We start from the raw sequence: 20,437 nt of genomic DNA on the forward strand, positions 1-20,437 counted from the left end.
TCTATGAATTAATCAAACAAACAAACAGATGTACAGAGAAATGCACACAGTTTATAAGAAATACACAAGGCACACACACACCCGGCCCCAAATAAAGGTGCCTCCCCCAAGATGTTTGCTGTTGATTTAGGGCGATTCATCATAATTTTCTTTCCACTAAGATAAATCCCAGAGCAGGGTTACAGCATAAAAAGTATAGAATAAAACAAAACAATCACCAACCACCTCGAATGTCCCATCCCAGCACCGCAAGAGTGGCGTTGCTGGACTCCATCTCCCAGTGGCACCAGCCAGCATGGCTAATGGTCAGGGGTGATGAGAGATGCAACAGCATCTGCAAAGTGCCACAGGTTCACCACCTCTGTAAAGGTAAAGGGACCCCTAGCCATTAGGTCCAGTCGCGGACGACTCTGGGGTTGCGGTGCTCATCTCCCTTTATTGGCCGAGGGAGCTGGCATACAGCTTCTGGGTCATGTGGCCAGCATGACTAAGCCGCTTCTGGCGAACCAGAGCAGCGCACGGAAACACCGTTTACCTTCCTGCTGGAGTGGTACCTATTTATCTACTTGCACTTTGACGTGCTTTCGAACTGCTAGGTTGGCAGGAGCAGGGACCGAGCAACGGGAGCTTACCCTGTCGCGGGGATTCGAACCACTGACCTTCTGATCGGCAAGCCCTAGGCTCTGTGGTTTAACCCACAGTGCCACCAGTGTCCCTTTACCACCTCTGAGGCTGTTTAATTATCTGATACCTGGAGTGGGTCATTATCTGAGCACCTGGTGCCTCCCTGTGGAATGTGATGGCTAACCTTTGGCCTCCCAGGTATTGCTGGACCACAGGCTCCCAGTATCGCTAACCACTAGCCATGCTGGCTAGAGCGGTTGGGAGTCCAACCATGTCTGGAAGAGCCTTAGGTACCCTTCCCTGTCTTGTCTACTTCCAAGCAGAGGAGATGTCTGTGGCCAAGTACAGAATCGCAGAGTTGTAGAGTTGGAAGAGACCCTGGGGGTCATTCAGTCCAGCCCCCCTGCAATGCAGGAATCTTGGCTAAAACATCCGTGACAGATGGCCATCCAACCTCTGCTTAAAAACCTCCAAGGAAGAAGGGTCCACAGCCTGCCAAGAGAGTCCGTCCCACTGTCCAAGAGCTCCTACTGTCAGAAAGTACTTCCTGGAGTTTAGTTGGAATCTTCCATGTGATTTGTTGTTGTTTAGTTGTTTAGTCGTGTCCGACTCTTCGTGACCCCATGGACCAGAGCACGCCAGGCACTCCTGTCTTCCACTGCCTCCCGCAGTTTGGTCAGACTCATGCTGGTAGCTTCAAGAACACTCTCCAACCATCTCGTCCTCTGTCGTCCACTTCTCCTTGCGCCCTCCATCTTTCCCAACATCAGGGTCTTTTCCAGGGAGTCTTCTCTTCTCACGAGGTGGCCAAAGTATTGGAGCCTCAGCTTCAGGATCTGTCCTTCAAGTGAGCACTCAGGGCTAATTTCCTTCAGAATGGAGAGGTCTGATCTTCTTGCAGTCCATGGGACTCTCAAGAGTCTCCTCCAGCACCATAATTCAAAAGCATCCATTCTTCAGCGATCAGCCTTCTTCATGGTCCAGCTCTCACTTCCATACATCCATGTGATAGCCTTTAGCTATTGGAAGATGACCATCATATCTCCTCCTCTTTTTGAGACTAAACATACCCAGCTCCTTCAACCGTTCCTCATAAGGCTAGGCTTATAGACCCTTGATTGTGTACGTCATTTCTCTCTCCTTTTGTGTTGATCCAGTGGATGTGTTACAGGCCCTGACTGATCACCCTGTGACAGCCAGCTCTGCCTCAAGGACAGAGGCAGCCCATCTTAAACTGACGGATCGTCTGTCTGCTTTATCCCTCTTAACTCGCTGCTGTTTGCTCTGACTGATGAGGGCTCACCAGACCAGTGCTGACATCTAGAGAGGGTACAGCTTGAACCAGCCACTTTTTGCATGCAAGACACGTTCTCTACCATGACTGCTAGGTAAAGGGTAAAGGGACCCCTGACTTTAGGTCCAGTCGTGGCCGACTCTGGGGTTGCGACGCTCATTTCGCTTTACTGGTCAAGGGAGCCGGCGTACAGCTTCCGGGTCACGTGGCCAGCATGACTGAGCCGCTTCTGGCGAACCAGAGCAGCACACGGAAACACCGTTTACCTTCCCGCCAGAGCAGTACCTATTTATCTACTTGCACTTTTGACGTGCTTTCGAACTGCTAGGTTGGCAGGCGCAGGGACCGAGAAACGGGAGCTCACCCCATCGAGGGGATTCGAACCGCCGACCTTCTGACTGGCAAGTCCTAGGCTCTGTGGTTTAACCCACAGCGCCACCCGTGTCCCTCCACCATGACCGCTAATGCCTGCCTAATGGACAGGCTTAGCCGGTCATGTATGGTGGCCAGATCCGAGGAACACCTGCTAACCACGAAACAAAAGAGAGTAGTCCTTCGCACAGTTAAACTATGGAACTCACTCCCACACGAGCCGGGGTGGCCACCAACGTGAATAGCTTCAAAAGGGGATTAGACAAATTCACGAAGGATAAATAATCAATTTACGACGGCTATGAATGCCCCCAAATAACAGACTCAGTCCCCACAGGGCTAGTTCAGCACAATTTGCTTTTAGCTGCTAGTTTAGAAATCAAGGACTGTACGCCAAGATATTTAAAAAGAACCTCCATGCCAGATGGGGGGGACAAATATAGGACATATATTACCTTTATATTCTGTTCATGAATGCCCGGTCGTGTCTGTCTGGTTTCTGTGTGTAGCAGTATTCCAAACCATATGGATCCATCAAAGCAATTCATATGCATAACGTCCTTCCTGCTCTTACAGCTGCGATGCAGCAGCTGGGTTTGTAATGTTCAGCCAGCTATGCGCGTGAGCGGGTCAAAGTGAGTAGGGGGAGAAGGGAAAACTATCTAGAGGCTCACTATTCTTAAAGACCCTGATTTCATCACAGATTTCAGTTTACAACAGTCCTCCCAAGGGTAAAATTCCACCACCAGCCTCTAGGGGGCCTCTAACATTCGACGCTTGATACCATGTCTCCCTCTAGTGGCCACATATGGTATGACTCCAAAACCTCTTTCTAACCGAACCACAGCAGATTTAGTCCCACACCAGGTACAAACATTCTGGGCCTCTTTCTCCCACCATCTTTCTCAAAGGGTTTTCTCTCTCCATTTCTGCTTCTTTTTCCTCGCAGGGGACTGTCTAGACAACAGCGTGGCCTCCCCCAGCACGGGAGATGACGACGACTTAGACCGAGACAAAAAACGGAACAAGAAAAGAGGGATCTTCCCCAAAGTGGCCACAAACATTATGCGTGCGTGGCTATTCCAACACTTGTCGGTAAGAATGTGGATCTTTGTGGAGGGGAAGGGTAGGAGGGAAGGGAAGGCGCCAGGATCATAGAGAACTGCCTTATATGGAATCAAACCATTAGTCCATTTGGCTCAGCAGTGCCCCTACTGGCCGAGTCTCTCCAGCATTTTGTGCAAGGGGGGAATTCCCAGTTTTACCTGGAAATGCTAGGACTTGAACCCCAGGATCTCTTCAAAAACAAGGGTTCCTGTGTCCCATTCTCAGCTACGCAGGGAAGAATTGGGAATGGGAGGCCGCACAATTTGAACAAGGGTTAATGGGAGTTTCCTGAAGCTTCCTGGAGTACAGAACAGATCAGATATGCGAAAACAGCATACAGTGGTACCTTGGGTTATATACGCTTCAGGTTACATACGCTTCGGGTTACAGACTCCGCTAACCCAGAAATATTACCTCAGGTTAAGAACTTTACCTCAGGATGAAAACAGAAATCGCGCAGCGGCAGCGGGAGGCCCCATTAGCTAAAGTGCTGCTTCAGGTTAAGAACAGTTTCAGGTTAAGAACGAACCTCCGGAATGAATTCAATACTTAACCCGAGGTACCACTGTATTCTGTCTCTAGAACTAGGACTAGGAAACCCGTGACCCTCCAAATGGACTCCAACTCCTATCAGCCAGCATGGCCAACAGTCACAAATGATGGGAGTCGTAGTCCAACAAGTATGTGGAAGGCCACAGTTTCCCCTCTCCCAAATTCCCAAAGTTTTAAAAGTTACAAAAAGAAAAAATTAAAACACCATATTAAACAAAAACAAAACAGGACATCACAAAAAGAAAAAAGAAAGAAAAAAAGAAAGAAAGGAACAGAAAAAAGCAGAAAAATAGAAACAAGTAAAAAACACATCAAACCTTCCCATAACTTATCTTTCATTTGCTTGTTTCCTTGACCTCCTCACACCTCCCTTTTTTGTATTCTAGTTCGGTTAGCTATTTCAGCAAATCCTTTCCATCTTTTCCAATTTTTGTCCTGTAATTTATCTTAATATAATATAACTTAACTTTCCCTCCTTTCACCAATTAACAGTCTGTTTTTTCCTAAACCTTTCTGCTAAAACCACATAGCTTCATTCCAACATCCTTCTAACATTCATTAATTTCACAATGTTTCTGTAGATAGTCTTTAAATTTCTTCCAATCTTCCTCCACCGACTCTTCTCCCTGGTCTCGGATTCTGCCAGTCATTTCCGCCAGTTCCATGTAGTCCATCACCTTCATCTGCCATTCTTCCCGGGTGGGTAGATCTTGTGTCTTCCAGTACTTTGCAATAAGTATTCTTGCTGCTGCTGTAGCATAAATTAAGCCAGTTTCAGACCCTTCCATTGGCTCAAGGGATCACGGACACTTGTTTTCTGAAGAAGCAAGGAGCATTTAACAGAAAGGTCCTACACGAGGCTTCTATTTTTTGCAACACCCTCTTCAGAGAGGACCCTCTCTACCTGATCCCCTTTGGAGCGGAGGAGAAGCAGAGGCTGTGTGGTTGTTGTTGCTACCTCTGTCTCCCCAGCGGTTAGCTGTTTCTCCCCCACCTCCCAGAGCTGGGTTGAGCTTTTATTTTAAATGGTTTTATCACGAGAGCATTTATTTATTTATTGCAGTTATTCATATCCTGCCCCTCAGGATACAAACCCTTCCAAGTTGGCTTACACTAGTGAGATTCAACTACATTTAAACACGCACACACACCAAAATATTCAGTGTTCAAGGTACAAACAATATTGTATATCATCAGGATCAATATCAATATCACCAGGATGCAGTTTGCAAGTAGGGTAGCCTGGTATGTAATAATAATAATAATAATAATAATAATAATAATAATAATAATAATAATTTTATACATATATACATACATACCCCACCCATCTGGCTGGGTTTCCTCAGCCACTCTGGGCATCTCCCAACAGAATATTAAAAACACAATAAAGCATCAAACATTAAAAACTTCCCTAAACAGGGCTGCCTTCAGATGTCTTCTAAAAATCAGATACTTGTTTTTTACTTGACATCTGATGGGAGGGTGTTCCACAGGGCTGGCGCCACCACTGAGAAGGCCCTCTTTCTGGTTCCCTGTAGTTTTGCTTCTCGCAACAAGGGAACTGCCAAAAGGCCCTTGGAGCTGGACTTCAGTGTCCGGGCGGAACAATGGGGGTGGAGATGCTCCTTCAGGTATATTGGTAGAGTGGGAAGGCAATTGTCGAACCACCACTGGAGGCCATGACAGTTTGACACTGGTTTCAAATTTGTTTGAAATTTGTGTCCAGAAGATCCCCACCTCCTTTTCCTTTAACAGGAGGAGTGGAGTTGCTGTAGCAAGTGGGGAGGGGGCTCTTCCAACCCATGCTCTGCATTTTCCTGTAGGCAGCTTTCTGAAGGCCACAGGTCAGTGGTGGAGAGAGGCAATGTGGGCAGAGCGGAGGATGTAACTGTTACCTTTGCAAGGTAGACTACATCCCAAGAACCATGCATAAGTCAGATGCATACCCTCCTATATTTCTCCAATGAAGATAGGGACGTCTCATTCCATAATGCTAATTTTACTATTTCTACCCAACACTGGGTTTCCCCAGCCACTCTAGGCAGCTTCCAACATATATAAAAACATTTGTTGTTGTTTAGTTGTGTCCGGCTCTTCGTGACCCCCTGGACCAGAGCACGCCCGGCACTCCTGTCTTCCACTGCCTCCCACAGTTTGGTCAAACTCATGTTCATAGCTTCGAGAACACTGTCCAACCATCTCGTCCTCTGTCGTCCCCTTCTCCTTGTGCCCTCCATCTTTCCCAACATCAGGGTCTTTTCCAGGGAGTCTTCTCTTCTCATGAGCTGGCCAAAGTCTTGGAGCCTCAGCTTCAGGATCTGTCCTTGCAGTGAGCACTCAGGGCTGATTTCCTTCAGAATGGAGAGGTTTGATCTTCTTGCAGTCCATGAGACTTTTTCCTTAGGATGTCCCTATTTCCGTCGGAGAAATGTTGGAGGGTATGGAAGAGCAGAGGCAGCTCTATTAATTCTGGGGACAGCCCTGCAGTGAGAGCCCACCCCTCACGCCAACGTGCTTGAACCAGGGGTTTTCTTCGACAACAAGGCATGCGGACCACCCATTGTTAGAATGGGCATAAAGCTGGCCTCAGTAAAGGACGATGTTTCAAGGTCCCTTCATAGGCCATGCCGCTGATCATTTCTGCCCACGGCACCATTTTCTGCCAACGCAGGCTGAGTTGGGGGAATTGCTGGGTCCCTGGTTGCGGCCCCTTTCGAACTGGCAAGCAAGCGGCTTGCTAGCTAGCAGTGGGCATCTTTCCATGCCCGCCACCCAGCCTCCCTTCCCTTCCCCTCCTCGCTCGCCACCAAGCTGCCAGGCAATTAGGCAGGGCCTCTCCCTGGTTAGTTAAACAAAGGCGAGTTAATGAGCGCTGGCCAATTAGTGGCTAATTGAAGGAGCTATAAAGCTATTAGAGGCTGGTGAAGGGTAATCAATTCTAGCCAATTACCCTGAACGCATTGGCAGGGAGTGAGGTGGGAGGGGGGCTTCCAAGGCTAAGCGGCTTCGGCTAAGCTGGGCCCAGCCTGGCTCTAGTGGGCTAGGGAGGAAGCGAATAGCCATGTTCAAATATATAAAAGGATGTCACATAGAGGAGGGAGAAAGGTTGTTTTTTGCTGCTCCAGAGAAGCGGACACGGAGCAATGGATCCAAACTACAAGAAAGAAGATTCCACCTAAACATTAGGAAGAACTTCCTGACAGTAAGAGCTGTTTGACAGTGGAATTTGCTGCCAAGGAGTGTGGTGGAGTCTCCTTCTTTGGAGGTCTTTAAGCAGAGGCTTGACAACCATATGTCAGGAGTGCTCTGATGGTGTTTCCTGCTTGGCAGGGGGTTGGACTCGATGGCCCTTGTGGTCTCTTCCAACTCTATGATTCTATGATTCTATGAACTGGAATTGGGGCAGGGGGAAGCCTCGTCTTCCTCAGCATGCGATATCTAGTTTGTTTTTGTATTTGCTGCTTAGATTTTAAGCCTAACCTTGTCCCAAGGAGTGGAAGCATATGTGGTTCACAAACACACACACACAAAAAAACTTTATCCTCACATCTCTCTTGTGAGGTAGATTCAACTATGAGATAGTGACTGGCCCAAGGTGACCCTCTGAACAGAATACGGACTTGAAGCCTGACCTCCGAACTCCTAATCTAACGCTGTAACCTCTACACCAGGGTCAGGGAGCCTTTTTCAGCTTGAGGACCCCATGGCTAACATGTCGGGGGCCACACACCAGGGCCGGGCAGGGCCAGGACCAAATCAGAGTGGGGCCAAAGGTAAAAGATGAACAATGGACCCTCTAAGTGTCCATGTTTTCCAGGGACGTCTCTGACTGTCCCGGTTTCTCATTTGATCCCAGAATGTCCCCCTTTTCCATAGGGTGCCCCTATTTTTATTGGGAAAATGTTGGAGGGTGTGGGGTTATCCAACCCCCCGAGCCATCTGAAGGCAGTCATGTACAGGGAAAGGTTTTTTAAAAAAATGTTTAACGTTTTATTCTGTTTTTATATACACTGGGACCTCGGGTTACATATCCTTCAGGTTACATACGCTTCAGGTTACACACTCCGCTAACCCAGAAATAGTGCTTCAGGTTAAGAACTTTGCTTCAGGATAAGAACAGAAATTGGGCTCTGGCGGCGTGGCGGCAGCAGGAGGCCTCATTAGCTAAAGTGGTGCTTCAGGTTAAGAACAGTTTCAGGTTAAGAACAGACCTCCAGAACGAATTAAGTACTTAACCCGAGGTATCACTGTATGTTGGAAGCTGCCCACAGTGACTGGGGAAAACCCATTAAGATGTGTGGGGTAGAAATAGTAAAATTAGCATTATGGAATGGGACATCCCTATTTTCATTGGAGAAATGTTGGAGGGTATGGGATGATGGTGATAATTTTGCCTAATCTTCACCATAAAGTCCTGAACAGGTTGCAATTGTTTAAAGTACTGTTTAAAAATAGTTGAATCAGCTTACAGTCAAGATAATAGCATAGGTCCTAATACACACACACACACACACACACACGGTGTCACCAAGGCCCAGAGTAGAGAAATAAACAATAACAGCGCACAACCTAGGAGTTGCCAAAGAGAATGCCCTCTCCTGTCTCTCTCGCTCACACACAGAACTTCTGATAGTGGTGGTCCTACCAAGTTCTTTTATTTACTTTATTTTTATTTATTAGATTTATATACCACCCTTCATCAAAAGATCTCAGGCCGGTTCTTAACTGCTGATCTTTACATGCCCTCCAACACCTTGAAGGTGAAAACCGTGGCGTCATCTACTTGGGCGCCATCTTCCTGTTTTTTCGTGCCAGAGAACGGCGGCCATGTTGGGCGCTGTGATCTCACACAATTTTGTGCTGCGATTCCCCCTGAAATAAAAGAAAAGTGTATCTTTGGGGTACGGTGGCCTAAAATGTGCATTTTTGGGTACCGTGTGAGATCGTGATATGATTTCACTTCAGTTACTGAAACTGGCGGCCATTTAGCCAGTTGTTCTATATTATAACTCCACAACGGAGGCTCAGCATCCTCAAAGATTGAAAGAATGAGACCCAAAGGTTAGGGGGAATTTGTGAGGTTAAGGGGGAAATAGCCTTATGGGTGCCAGAAGCTTATCTTAAAGTTTAAGTGTCTATATGCTTATCGCATTTATAATTTTTAAATTTATTGTTGTACATTGTTTTAAATGTTTGTTTTCCTTCTGGGATGGTACCCCCAAGTGCGTTTTATAAGCTGGTCTCCGACCATAATAAATTATCTATCTATCTATCTATCTATCTATCTATCTCCCCCCTCCCAAGGAAAAATGTGGTGCGAAATCTCCCGAGATCATGGCGCCCAAAATGTCTGCCATTCTCTCGTGGGGGGGAAACGGGATGTCCCAGTTTTCCTGGGACACTTGTGACTCTTTACACCCAAGGGTGTCTATAGGGAAAGAGGTGGTCTTTCTGATACACAGTGTGTTAGGTTGTGGGTGAACATATCAGATGACACAGCGATTCTTCAAACAGCTCTTGTTTATTCACAGGCCAGGACAGAACTGAACTGAAGGGCTCAGTCAGCCTGCTTATATAGAGCTCCAGTACAACGTAACTGTAACAACTTTCTAAAACTATCCAATCACTGAACGTCACTTTCGATCCCTTATTTGCATAACTATCTACAGTATCCCCCTGCTGGCCCAGGGTGAGAACTTCAGTACATAACACAGAGTTCCCCAGAGGTCTCCTATCCTGCCACTAACCAGGCTGAGTTCTGCTTAACTTCATCAAAGTTGCTGCATCCTAAGCATTCAGCCTCTAGACTTTTTCTTTTCTCCTGGATTTTTATATGTCACATCCCAGGGCAAATCTCCCAAGGTGGCCGACATCAGAACAACATCCCATCAATCATCCAAAATCAATAAAGCTGCAATCCAGAACTAAGAACAGTTTAAAAATAAATTAAACTTTACAGCATTAAAAGGCAGCCGTTAACGCAATAGTTAGTGCCATGTTCTGAACAGCAGCTTGGGGGGGAAAAAGATTTTCGGGAGATGAGGAAGCTTTAGCCTTTCAAGAGGATGTTGGACTACCGATCCCATAAGCCATGACCATTGGCTGTGCTGGCAAGGGCTGATGGGAGTTAGAGTCCAATGACACTGGAAGGGACATAGGTTCCCCCGTGTTGGGTTTTCAGTGTCCAGCAAAGTAGGGGCCATGCAAATCTCCCTAGGGAGAGAGTTCCACAGATAGGGGGCCATCCATGCTGAAAAAGGCCCCATCAACTCGTGGGAGAATACTGTATTTTTCGCTCTATAGGTCTCACCGGACCACAAGACGCACCTAGTTTTTAGAAGGGGAAATCAAGAAGAAAAATATTATTCCACCCCCCCCCCAGCCCCAAAGAGCAGAGGACAGGGTGTGCGCAGGCTGTCCGCTTCTCCCAGAGCTTCTTGGGGCTGCCGCCGCTCCCAGACCTGTTCTGGGGGCTGGGGTCGAGGGAAGCTCGGGCTCTCCCCCCCCCCCAGCCCCAAAGAGCAAAGAAGCCAAGACAGTGAGTGGGATCCATCCCGCTCGTTGTCTTGGCTTTGTTTTTAGCCGTGCGCAACCTCTCCAGCCAGGAGAGACTGCGTGCAGCTTTGGCAGAAGCCAAGACAGGGAGCGGGATGGATCCCGCTCTCTGTCTTGGCTTCCTTTTTACCCGGGGGGCTGGGGTGGGGGAAACCCGAGCTTCCCCTGACCCTAGCCCCCAGAACAGGTCCGGGAGCGGCAGCAAGGTTGCGCGCAGCCTTGCCTCCATTCCCGGAGCTTGCGGGTCTGAGGGCTGGGAAAACCCGGGTTCCCCCCCCCCCCAGCCCCAAGGACCACACATTTGCTCCATAAGATGCACAGACATTTCCCCTTAGTTTTTAAGAGGAAAAAAGTGTGTCTTATGGAGCAAAAATACGGTATATGGTTAGTTCACGTGGATTGGGAGCTCAGCCTACTTTCCTCATCCTGACGTCAGGTACTGATAATGAAACCTGCCCCCTCTTCATATAGAAGTGTGATGGGATACAGGGAACTTCAAAAATAATAAACCTCTTGGTTATGGAAACTTTTGCCAACCTGGTGCCTCTTCACTGCTTTGCACAGCAACTCCCATCAGCTTCCAGCCAGCACAGCTGTTAGCCAAGAATGATGGGAATTGTAGTCCACAACATCTGTACGGCTGTCCCTGATCTACTGGGTTATATTGTCTCAACCGCTTGCCATAAGGTTATATGGCAATGGAAGCAGGATCACAGTCCTTAGTGCAGAGTGAACAAGGATGATAGCGATTTCTTTATGTGCTGTCATAGGAAAGCCTGTCATCTGTACTTATTACTACACTGAAGGCTTGAACTGGTGTTGAAGCTATTTCCCTGGGAACTACACTTGTGCCTAGGGAAACTCCGAACACCTATATTTCCTAGTCTCCCTTTTTGGGAGAAACCATAGATATGGGGGGGGGGGGGGAACTATGTACATTTTAAAGTTGAATTCCACCTCCCCCTTTTACATTCAAGAGTCCTCCCAACAAGGAAGGTGGGTTTAGTTGTGCATCAGGATATCCCCAAGCTTTTTTGGAAATGCAAATAATATTTAATAATAGTAATAGTAGTAATAATAATAAAAATTTATTATGTATACCCCACCCATCTGGCTGGGTTTCCCCAGCCACTCTGGGCGGCTTCCAACACAATATTAAAATAAAGTAATGCATCAAACATTAAAAGCTTCTCTAAACAGGAAAGTAAAAAGGTAAAGGGACCCCTGACCATTAGGTCCAGTCGTGGCCGACTCTGGGGTTGCGGCACCCATCTCGCTTTATTGGCCGAGGGAGCCGGCGTCAAGCTTCCAGGTCATGTGGCCAGCATGACTAAGGAGCTTCTGGCGAACCAGAGCAGCGCACGGAAACGCCATTTACCTTCCCGCCAGAGAGGTACCTGTTTATCTACTTGCACTTTGACGTGCTTTCGAACTGCTAGGTGGGCAGGAGCAGGGACTGAGCAACGGGAGCTCACCCCGTCGCAGGGATTCGAACCGCCGACCTTCTGATCGGCAAGTCCTAGGCTCTGTGGTTTAACCCACAGCGCCACCTGTGTCCCAAAAACAGGAAAGTAGGAACCGTGAATTATCAGACAGTCCATCCTCTCCTGGTAAATAGGGGAAACTGGGAGCATCTGTGGAAGTTCTGATCTCCACGATGCTCCAGAAGAAAGCCCCAAAATGGTGACCTTGTGTTTCAAAACCTGAGAGAGGCTTCAGAGTTGTCTCCATAGCCATTGCCCCACTCTGGGTGTGACCTGGGTGACCTTTGATCATCTGTCACCGGGCTGTCAGAGTCGGGACCCCTACGGAGGCCTGGTTGTGACTCGTGGGCAAAGACCCAACTCATCCATCATTTGGAGTGACAGCTAAAAGGCCGGAGCAGGCGGGAGGGCAGGATAGGGGGGGTGGACAGTTGCCAGGTCCCCCGATACAGGGTATAGGGGAACTTTCGTGTCTTGGAACATCTGCTTGGGAATTGGGGAAAAGAAAGGGACGTGGTTTTGTGACGGGCATGAAAAAGGAAGGTGATCCCCAAAGCGGGAGACCAGGATCTGTTCCCATATTTGTTGGGAACATAAGGCGAAGAGACAGGGGCCAAAGAAAGGAGCCTGAAAAGAATGCAAAGATTGTGACGTTCAGTTGGTGCAGGGCTGGCAAAATTGAGCAGCGAAGCTTTTTCCCTGGGCCTCTTCTTGAGGGTGCTGGTGGGCTTGCAGGCTTGTTTGGATGCTCCACACTTGGGGGTGGGAAGAGATGCAGCATGTTGTTGTTGTTTAGTCGTTTAGTCGTGTCCAACTCTTCGTGACCCCCTGGGCCAGAGCATGCCAGGCCCTCCTGTCTTCCACTGCCTCCCGCAGTTTGGTCAAACTCATGCTGGTAGCTTCGAGAACACTGTCCCACCATCTCATCCTCCGTCGTCCCCTTCTCCTTGCGCCCTCCATCTTTCCCAACATCAGGGGCTTTTCCAGGGAGTCTTCTCTTCTCATGAGGTGGAAAATTAGAATCCTCTGAAAGGTCTGGATGAGTCTTGTGTCATTTCCAACCTTGTTGTTGTTGTTTAGTCGTGTCCGACTCTTCGTGACCCCCTGGACCAGAGCACGCCAGGCATTCCTGTCTCCCACTGCCTCCCACAGTTTGGTCAAACTCATGCTGGTAGTCAAGAACGCTGTCCAACCATCTCATCCTCTGTGGTCCCCTTCTCCTTGTGCCCTCCCATCTTTCCCAACCTGAGGGTCTATTCCAGGGAGTCTTCTCTTCTCATGAGGTGGCCAAAGTCTTGGAGCCTCAGCTTCAAGATCTGTCCTTCCAGTGATAACTCAGGGCTGATTTCCTTCAGAATGGAGAGGTTTCATCTTCTTGCAGTCCATGGGACTCTCAAAAGTCTCCTCCAGCACCAGAATTCAAAAGCATCCATTCTTCGGTGATCAGCTTTCTTTATGGTCCAGCATATCTCCCCGCATGTAGAAAACCAGCTCTTCAAGAAGGACTCAGTCTCACCTTCCCCTAGTACACTCCCCCCACTTAAAAAATAACAAAACACTTCTACAGGTAGGGCTGGCCTTAGCACCTGTCACCCCTAGGCAGTTGTTAGGGCCCCTGTGTCCTGGCAGGGCCCACTACTGATGCCTACTGTGGGTCCTTTGAGCTGGGTCTATTTCCCACAAAATGCCTCCATTTCAGTATCATGCCAGGGCTCTGTCGGAAGTTAAAATAGACCAGTCTTTTGCAACCCAGCTTCTGTGGGACTTGCTTTCCCGCCGGCCTCAGACAGCAAGGCCAAGGATGGTGGAAGTGGAGGTTCAATGACACCTGAAGGGCACCAGTTTGGGGTAACCTGAGCCAGGTCCAGCAGGGGATGCTCAGGGTGCCCCTGTTGTCCTCGTTGAGGCCCACTGCTGTGCGTAGCCACTTGGTACAACTCCAGGTCCCCCATGTGTGGCCCAGTATTCAAATATTCCAGACCACCCATCACCCCTGTAGCCTCAATTGGTACAGTCCACAGAAAAGCTTTGCCACTAGATTTCTGCTCATCATATACCATATTTTTCTCTCCAGGCCACGAGACCCACCTAGTTTTCGGAGAAGGAAAACAAGAAAAAAAATATTCTGAATCTCAGAAGCCAGAACAGCAAGAGGGATCGCTGTGCAGTGAAAGCAGCAATCCCTCTTGCTGTTCTGGCTTCTGGGATAGCTGCGCAGCCTGCATTCGCTCCATAAGACGCACACACATTTCCCCTTACTTTTTAGGAGGGGAAAAGTGAGTCTTATAGAGCAAAAAATACAGTAAACTGGGCCACGGTTTAGCAGAGAGAAGGCAATGCATGTGGCTAGGAGTTTCTTCCTCAAAAAAACCCCGAGCTTTTGAGTTATTTTTAATGAAGTTCGCCAGAATTGACACTTCCGTCATGGGGTGCCATGTGTCTGGATTTCCCTGGATATTTCAGAGATTTCTGCCCAGACGCTGTTTACAAGGGCTGAATACCAGCTATGTCCAGGGAATTCCAGTCGTATGTCAACCCTAGCTAAATCTTTGGCCACAAGGCTCTGGTCCACATGAAAGTCTATAAAGCACTCTATATAGTTCAGTGCTTGAATTATGCTGTGGGCCAAAGTTGTGGTGCTAGCATGAGGTTATCGCTATGTACGGGGGCCAAGCTCAAATGCGGTTTAAGAAACCTTCCGCAAAACCCTTCGGATAATATTGGGCCAGCTTCGCTAACACCCTCCCCAACTTCTCTTCTCTTCCCCTGAACAGCACCCCTATCCCTCGGAAGAACAGAAGAAGCAGCTAGCGCAGGATACGGGACTGACCATCTTGCAAGTCAATAACTGGTAAGGATCTCAACGCTGGTGCAGAGGGGTATTTAGCTCCTTTAGATCCATTTCTTCACCCAGCCCGGAGGTTCTCTTCATTGACGTGGGTTGCAGCCAACTAGGTTCTGCTCGTGGTAGACATATTTAAGAATTATGAACCTGAGTGAGTAATGATCAGTCATTTCAATTACTTTGAGTAGGACACACCCTGGATGCAGCCCTTTGGGTTTATACCATGGTGACTTTTTAGCTGTGTGTGTGTTTAAATGATGTAGGGTAGGCATGTCCAAAGTCTGTTTCGGGGGCCTAATCTGTGGGTTATCTGAGGATAAGTCTGTGGGTTGGGCTAGTCTGATGTGAGAGAGTGAGAGAATCTGTTAAGAGGAGTCAGTCAAACAGCTGAGATAATCAGTCAGAAGGTATTAGGAAGGTAAAGTAAAGGTAAAGGGACCCCTGACCATTAGGTCCAGTCGTGACCAACTCTGGGGTTGCGGCGCTCATCTCGCTTTATTGGCCGAGGAAGCTGGCGTTTGTCCGCAGACAACTCCCAGGTCATGTGGCCAGCATGACTAAGCCGCTTCTGGCGAACCAGAGCAGCGCACGAAAACCTTCCCACCCGAGTGGTACCTATTTATCTACTTGCACTTTGACGTGCTTTCGAACTGCTAGGTTGGCAGGAGCAGGGACATGAGCAACAGGAACTCACCCCTTCGCGGGGATTCGAACCGCCGACCTTCTGATTGGCAAGTCCTAGGCTCTGTGGTTTAGACCACAGTGCCACCCATGTCCAGTAAAACAACCTTGGTTGGCCCACACGCTTCATCAAATCTGGCCCTCTTTGGAAAAAGTTTGGACACCCCTGATGTAGTGGGTGCACACGATAAAGGCTTTGAATTCATTAATAATATGTTTGAAAATATGTTGTTAAGCCCTTTTAAGGACAGAAGGAGGGCTTCCTGGATCAGGCCCATGGCCCTTCTAGTTCATTATCCTCTTCTTATTGTGGCCGCTCAGATGCTGCAGTGGGAATCCATCAAAAAGGACCAAAGTGTTACATCACTCTCTCTCCACTTGTGATTCCAGCAACTCAAACTCAGGCTCACCCAACGACAGGAGGGTCAAGGTTTTTTTTTTAATACGATGATTAATTTAGTACATGGAACTCGGTGCCACAAAAAGGGGAGCCGGCCACTAGACTTAGCAACTCAGTTAGATGTTGAACGATGGGGGTGGAGACGCTCCTTCAGGTATACTGGGCCTTTGAGGCCGTTGAGGGCTTTAAAAGTCAACACCAACACTTTGAATTGTGCTCGGAAACGTACTGGGAGCCAATGCAGGTCTTTCAAGATCGGTGTTATGTGGTCTCAGCAGCTGCCCCCAGTCACCACTCTAGTTGCTGCATTCTGGATTAGTTGCAGTTTCCAGGTCACCTTCAAAGGTAGCCCCACGTAGAGTGCATTGCAGTAGTCCAAGCGGGAGATAACTAGAGCATGCACTACTCTGGTGAGACAGTCTGCGGGCAGGGAGGGTCTCATCCTGCGTACCAGATGGAGCTGGCAGACAGCTGCCCTGGGCACAGAATTGACCTGTGTCTCCATGGACAGCTGTGAGTCCAAAATGACTCCCAGGCTGCGCACCTGGTCCTTCAAGGACACAGTTACCCCATTCAGGACACGGAAGTCCTCCACATCAGCCCACCCCCTGCCCCCCAAGAACAGTACTTCTGTCTTGTCAGGATTCAACCTCAATCCGTTAGCCGCCATCCATCCTCCAACCGCCTCCAGTACTGTGCCAGAAGGACCAAGGGCCTGACTCTGTACTATGCAACTTCCTAAGCTCTTAGTGTGGCTCTGTGACCCAGAGTTGGGCTGCCAATAAGCAAGTGGCGTTTTGGAGAGAGGCAGCATAATCCCAGACCAAACTCTGACCCTATTATCAGTCGGTGCCTGACTCCTCCACTGCTTCTTCTGTCTCTTGCAGGTTTATTAACGCCAGGCGGCGCATAGTTCAACCGATGATCGATCAATCAAATCGCACAGGTATGGGGTTCCATCTGGGAGAGGGCAAGTGGGGGTTTTTGGTTGTTGGGTTGTGTGATCCAAGATGCTGGGGCTGCACTTGCTTAGCTCCTCCAATGTGGGGCCCTCCAGATGTTTCGAACGACTGTTCCCACCAGTCCCAGCTAGCAACGTCAAAGGCTAGGGGCGATGGGAGCTGTGGTGCAGCAACATCTGGGCAGCTGCAGGTTCCCCCTCTGTCACGGGAGCATGCCAGTCAGTAACCACACCGTTCAAAGTTGCAGTTCATTCCCAGTGGTCTTTTTCCGTGGAAATCAGTTGCTGATGCTGAAAGTTCCCGTCTCCCTACTGTTAGGATATACCGTATTTTTTGCTCTATAAGACTCACTTTTTCCCTCCTAAAAAGTAAGGGGAAATGTGTGTGCGTCTTATGGAGTGAATGCAGGCTGCGCAGCTATCCCAGAAGCCAGAACAGCAAGAGGGATCGCTGCTTTCATTGCGCAGCGATCCCTCTTGCTCTTCTCGCTTCTGAGATTCAGAATATTTTTTTTTCTTGTTTTCCTCCTCCAAAAACTAGGTGGGTCTCGTGGTCTGGTGCGTCTTATAGAGCGAAAAATACGGTATATGATGAGCAGAAATCTAGTGGCAAAGCTTTTTCGTGGACTGTACCAATTGAGGCTACAGGGGTGATGGGTGGTCTGGAATATTTGAATACTGGGCCACAGGTAAAATTCCATGGGGGACCTGGAGTTTTACCAAGTGGCTACGCACAGCAGTGGGCCACAGCGAGGACAACAGGGGCACCCTGAGCATCCTTTATCAACCTGATCTTCTGTCCAATGGATAGGATATTACTCACTGCGAAAAGCCAAGTTACAGGGAACCATGCAGAGGGCCTTCTCGGTGGTGGCACCCACCCTGTGGAATGCCCTCCCACCAGATGTCAAAGGGAACAACAACTACCAGACGTTTAGAAGACATCTGAAGGCAGCCCTGTTTAGGGAAGCTTTTAATGTTTGATGCATGACTGTATTTTAATATTTTGCTGGAAGCCGCCCAGCGTAGCTGGGGAAGCCCAGCCAGATGGGTGGGGTATAAATAAATTATTATTATTATTATTATTATTATTATTATTATTATTATTATTATTAAATTATTATTACGGCAATGAATCAGCAGTTGACAGGATTATCAGATACCTAGAAACTCTAAACTAAAAACCTTGTTATATTACCTAAAAGATGAAATAGGGAGGACTTTGCAGTTGGTATGGAATTTATTGATGACATTTAGAATGTGCAGTCGCTTGCGCCAGCAGGTTCAGAATCTATGAGGGCTTCTAAGAAAGTTCCCAACGGATTTTCACACAAATCCTCGATGGGTCATGAAAGCAAGTGAGTTTTTGAGATGATGTTATTTTCGTCCAATCAGGTCAAGGGGCACCGTACAGTCCTGATGGGCAGCCAATGGGAGGCTACGTCATGGATGGGCAGCAGCATATGACGATTCGCCCCCCAGGTAAGTGGCGACTGAACTTAAGGCAGAAAGAGAAGTAGAGAGGGCACAGTGGGATTATGAGATCAGAGGGATTGGCAGATCTGTCGATTTTGGTTCCTCAGCGCTCAGTTTCTCAGCGCTAAAAAGCTGGCCAGTTTCCAAGAGGACTTTAAAAATCCCACAAACGGATGTGGAAAAGGGTAGAGCTTAACCGAAGGCTGGAGAAACTGAAATTGACAGATCTGCCCATCGCTTACCTCTGCCACCAGACTTAGACCTCTCAGTACCAAAGGAGACTCTGATGCCAACACTGGTTCGGTTCAGATTTTTAACGTGGGCCTATGTCAGTGTATAGGGATGTGGGTGGCACTAGGACTTGCAGATCAGAAGGTCAGCGGTTTGAATCCCCGCGACGGGGTGAGCTCCTGTTGCTCGGTCCCTGCTCCTGCCAACCTAGCAGTTCAAAAGCACGTCAAAGTGCAAGTAGATAAATAGGTACCGCTCCGGCAGGAAGGTAAACGGCGTTTCCGTGTGCTGCTCTGGTTTGCCAGAAGCGGCTTAGTCATGCTGGCCACATGACCCGGAAGCTGTACGCTGGCTCCCTCGGCCTATAGAGCGAGATGAGCCCCGCAACCCCAGAGTTGGTCACGACTGGAACTAATAGTCAGGGGTCCCTTTACCTTTACTTTATGTCAGTCGCACTTTCTGAAACACTATGGGAAACTGAATTGCAGGCATTCTTCGAAATTCACACTTCTCTGAATATTGTGATGCACTTCTCCAACCAGAGAATGTGTGTATTCAGGGAAAGTGTGCAGAAAGATTCGTTGCATTGGATAAAGACGACATATGAAGTGTCTTATATTGCTTGCAAAAGTGTGCATTCCAGGCAAAATTGCCTACAAAGATGTGCACGTTTGGAGACATTTGCGCTAAAATGCTGACAATTTTTTGTGAGGACTTTAGAAATAATAACGGTTTGCAAACCATTAGCAGAAATTTGTAGAACTGAGCTTAAAGCTGGAAAATGAGAAACTGAGGGAAACCAAAAGGGACAGATTCCTTCTCCCCTAGCCCTGATAAATGCGTTGTCTCCAGTGCAAGTTCTACTCAACGTATACTCCTTGAAAGTAACGCATTTTGAGTAATGCATTCACACAGTAGTTTATAGTGCAGTGATGCCCCGCAAGACGAACGCTTCGCAAAACAAATTTCCCTATGGGCTTGCTTCGCAAGAAGAAAGCCCATAGGGAAATCTCCGGGGACCTCTTTTAAATGCTGGCGGTGGGGAGCAAAGCCTTTCCCCCCTCCCTCCGGCCTTCAGAAGAGGTCCAGGAAGGCCGGTGGGGGCCGAGAGGCTTTGCTCCCCACCGCCAGCATTTTAAAAGCAGTCCGGGATAGCAGGGAAGAGCTTCCCGCTATCCCGGATGGTCTTTGTCCCCCCTGCCTGCCTTCCCGGGGGCTTTTAAATCGCCCCGGGACAGCGGAGAAGTCCTCCGCTGTCCCGGGGTTTTTAAAATGCTGGTGGGCAGCAGCGAAGGCTGTCCCGGGGGCTTTTAAAATGCTGGGGGACGGCAGCAAAACCTTCGCTGCCGCCCGCCAGCATTTTAAGATCGCCTGGGACAGCGGAGAAGTCTCCGCTGTCCCGGGAAGGCAGACGGGGGGGAAGCAAAGACTTTCGCCCCCCGCCGGCCTTCAGAAGAGGTCGGGGGACAGACTGTCCCCGGACCTGGTCAGAAGGCGGTTTCCATAGGACCGCATTGATTGATTTTCAATGCATTCCTATGGGAAACCGTGCTTCGCAAGACGAAAAACTCGCAAGACGAAAAGACTTGCGGAACGAATTAATTTCGTCTTGCGAGGCACCACTGTGTTTCCCCCAATGTTTCCATAACTGTGAATTTCTGCATTATATTTGAGTGTTGACAGGACATAAAAGACACTTCCGTTAACATAGCGGAATGTAGCCCAAGTTCCGCACTCGTTTCTGTTTGTAAATAACAAGAAAAAGTGGAGCTAAATTTGCAATATATTCTGCTATATTTCTGGCAGTGGCTCTGAAGTTGTGTGAAAAGCTCAAATACAGCTTGACAATCAG

The 20,437-nt window shown here is 48.4% G+C and overlaps 1 protein-coding gene and 1 long non-coding RNA gene across 2 annotated transcripts in view; both read left to right on the forward strand.

The window, feature by feature from the left end:
* Positions 1 to 20,437, forward strand: part of LOC310851820 — a 626,966-nt gene that overhangs the window by 474,265 nt on the left and 132,264 nt on the right. The gene's annotated exons all lie outside the window — the stretch shown is intronic.
* The window catches only part of MEIS3 (Meis homeobox 3), a 76,090-nt gene that overhangs the window by 52,785 nt on the left and 2,868 nt on the right, over positions 1 to 20,437 (forward strand). Inside the window, exons 8-11 of the mRNA XM_083754114.1 lie at positions 3,240 to 3,385; positions 14,766 to 14,842; positions 16,805 to 16,863; positions 18,274 to 18,360. Of these exons, the coding sequence (XP_083610240.1) occupies positions 3,240 to 3,385; positions 14,766 to 14,842; positions 16,805 to 16,863; positions 18,274 to 18,360 (369 nt within the window). The remainder of the gene's footprint in view (positions 1 to 3,239; positions 3,386 to 14,765; positions 14,843 to 16,804; positions 16,864 to 18,273; positions 18,361 to 20,437) is intronic.

The sequence above is a fragment of the Podarcis gaigeae genome (genome assembly GCF_964106915.1).
Source record: "Podarcis gaigeae genome assembly, chromosome: 8".
Lineage (NCBI taxonomy): Eukaryota > Metazoa > Chordata > Lepidosauria > Squamata > Lacertidae > Podarcis > Podarcis gaigeae.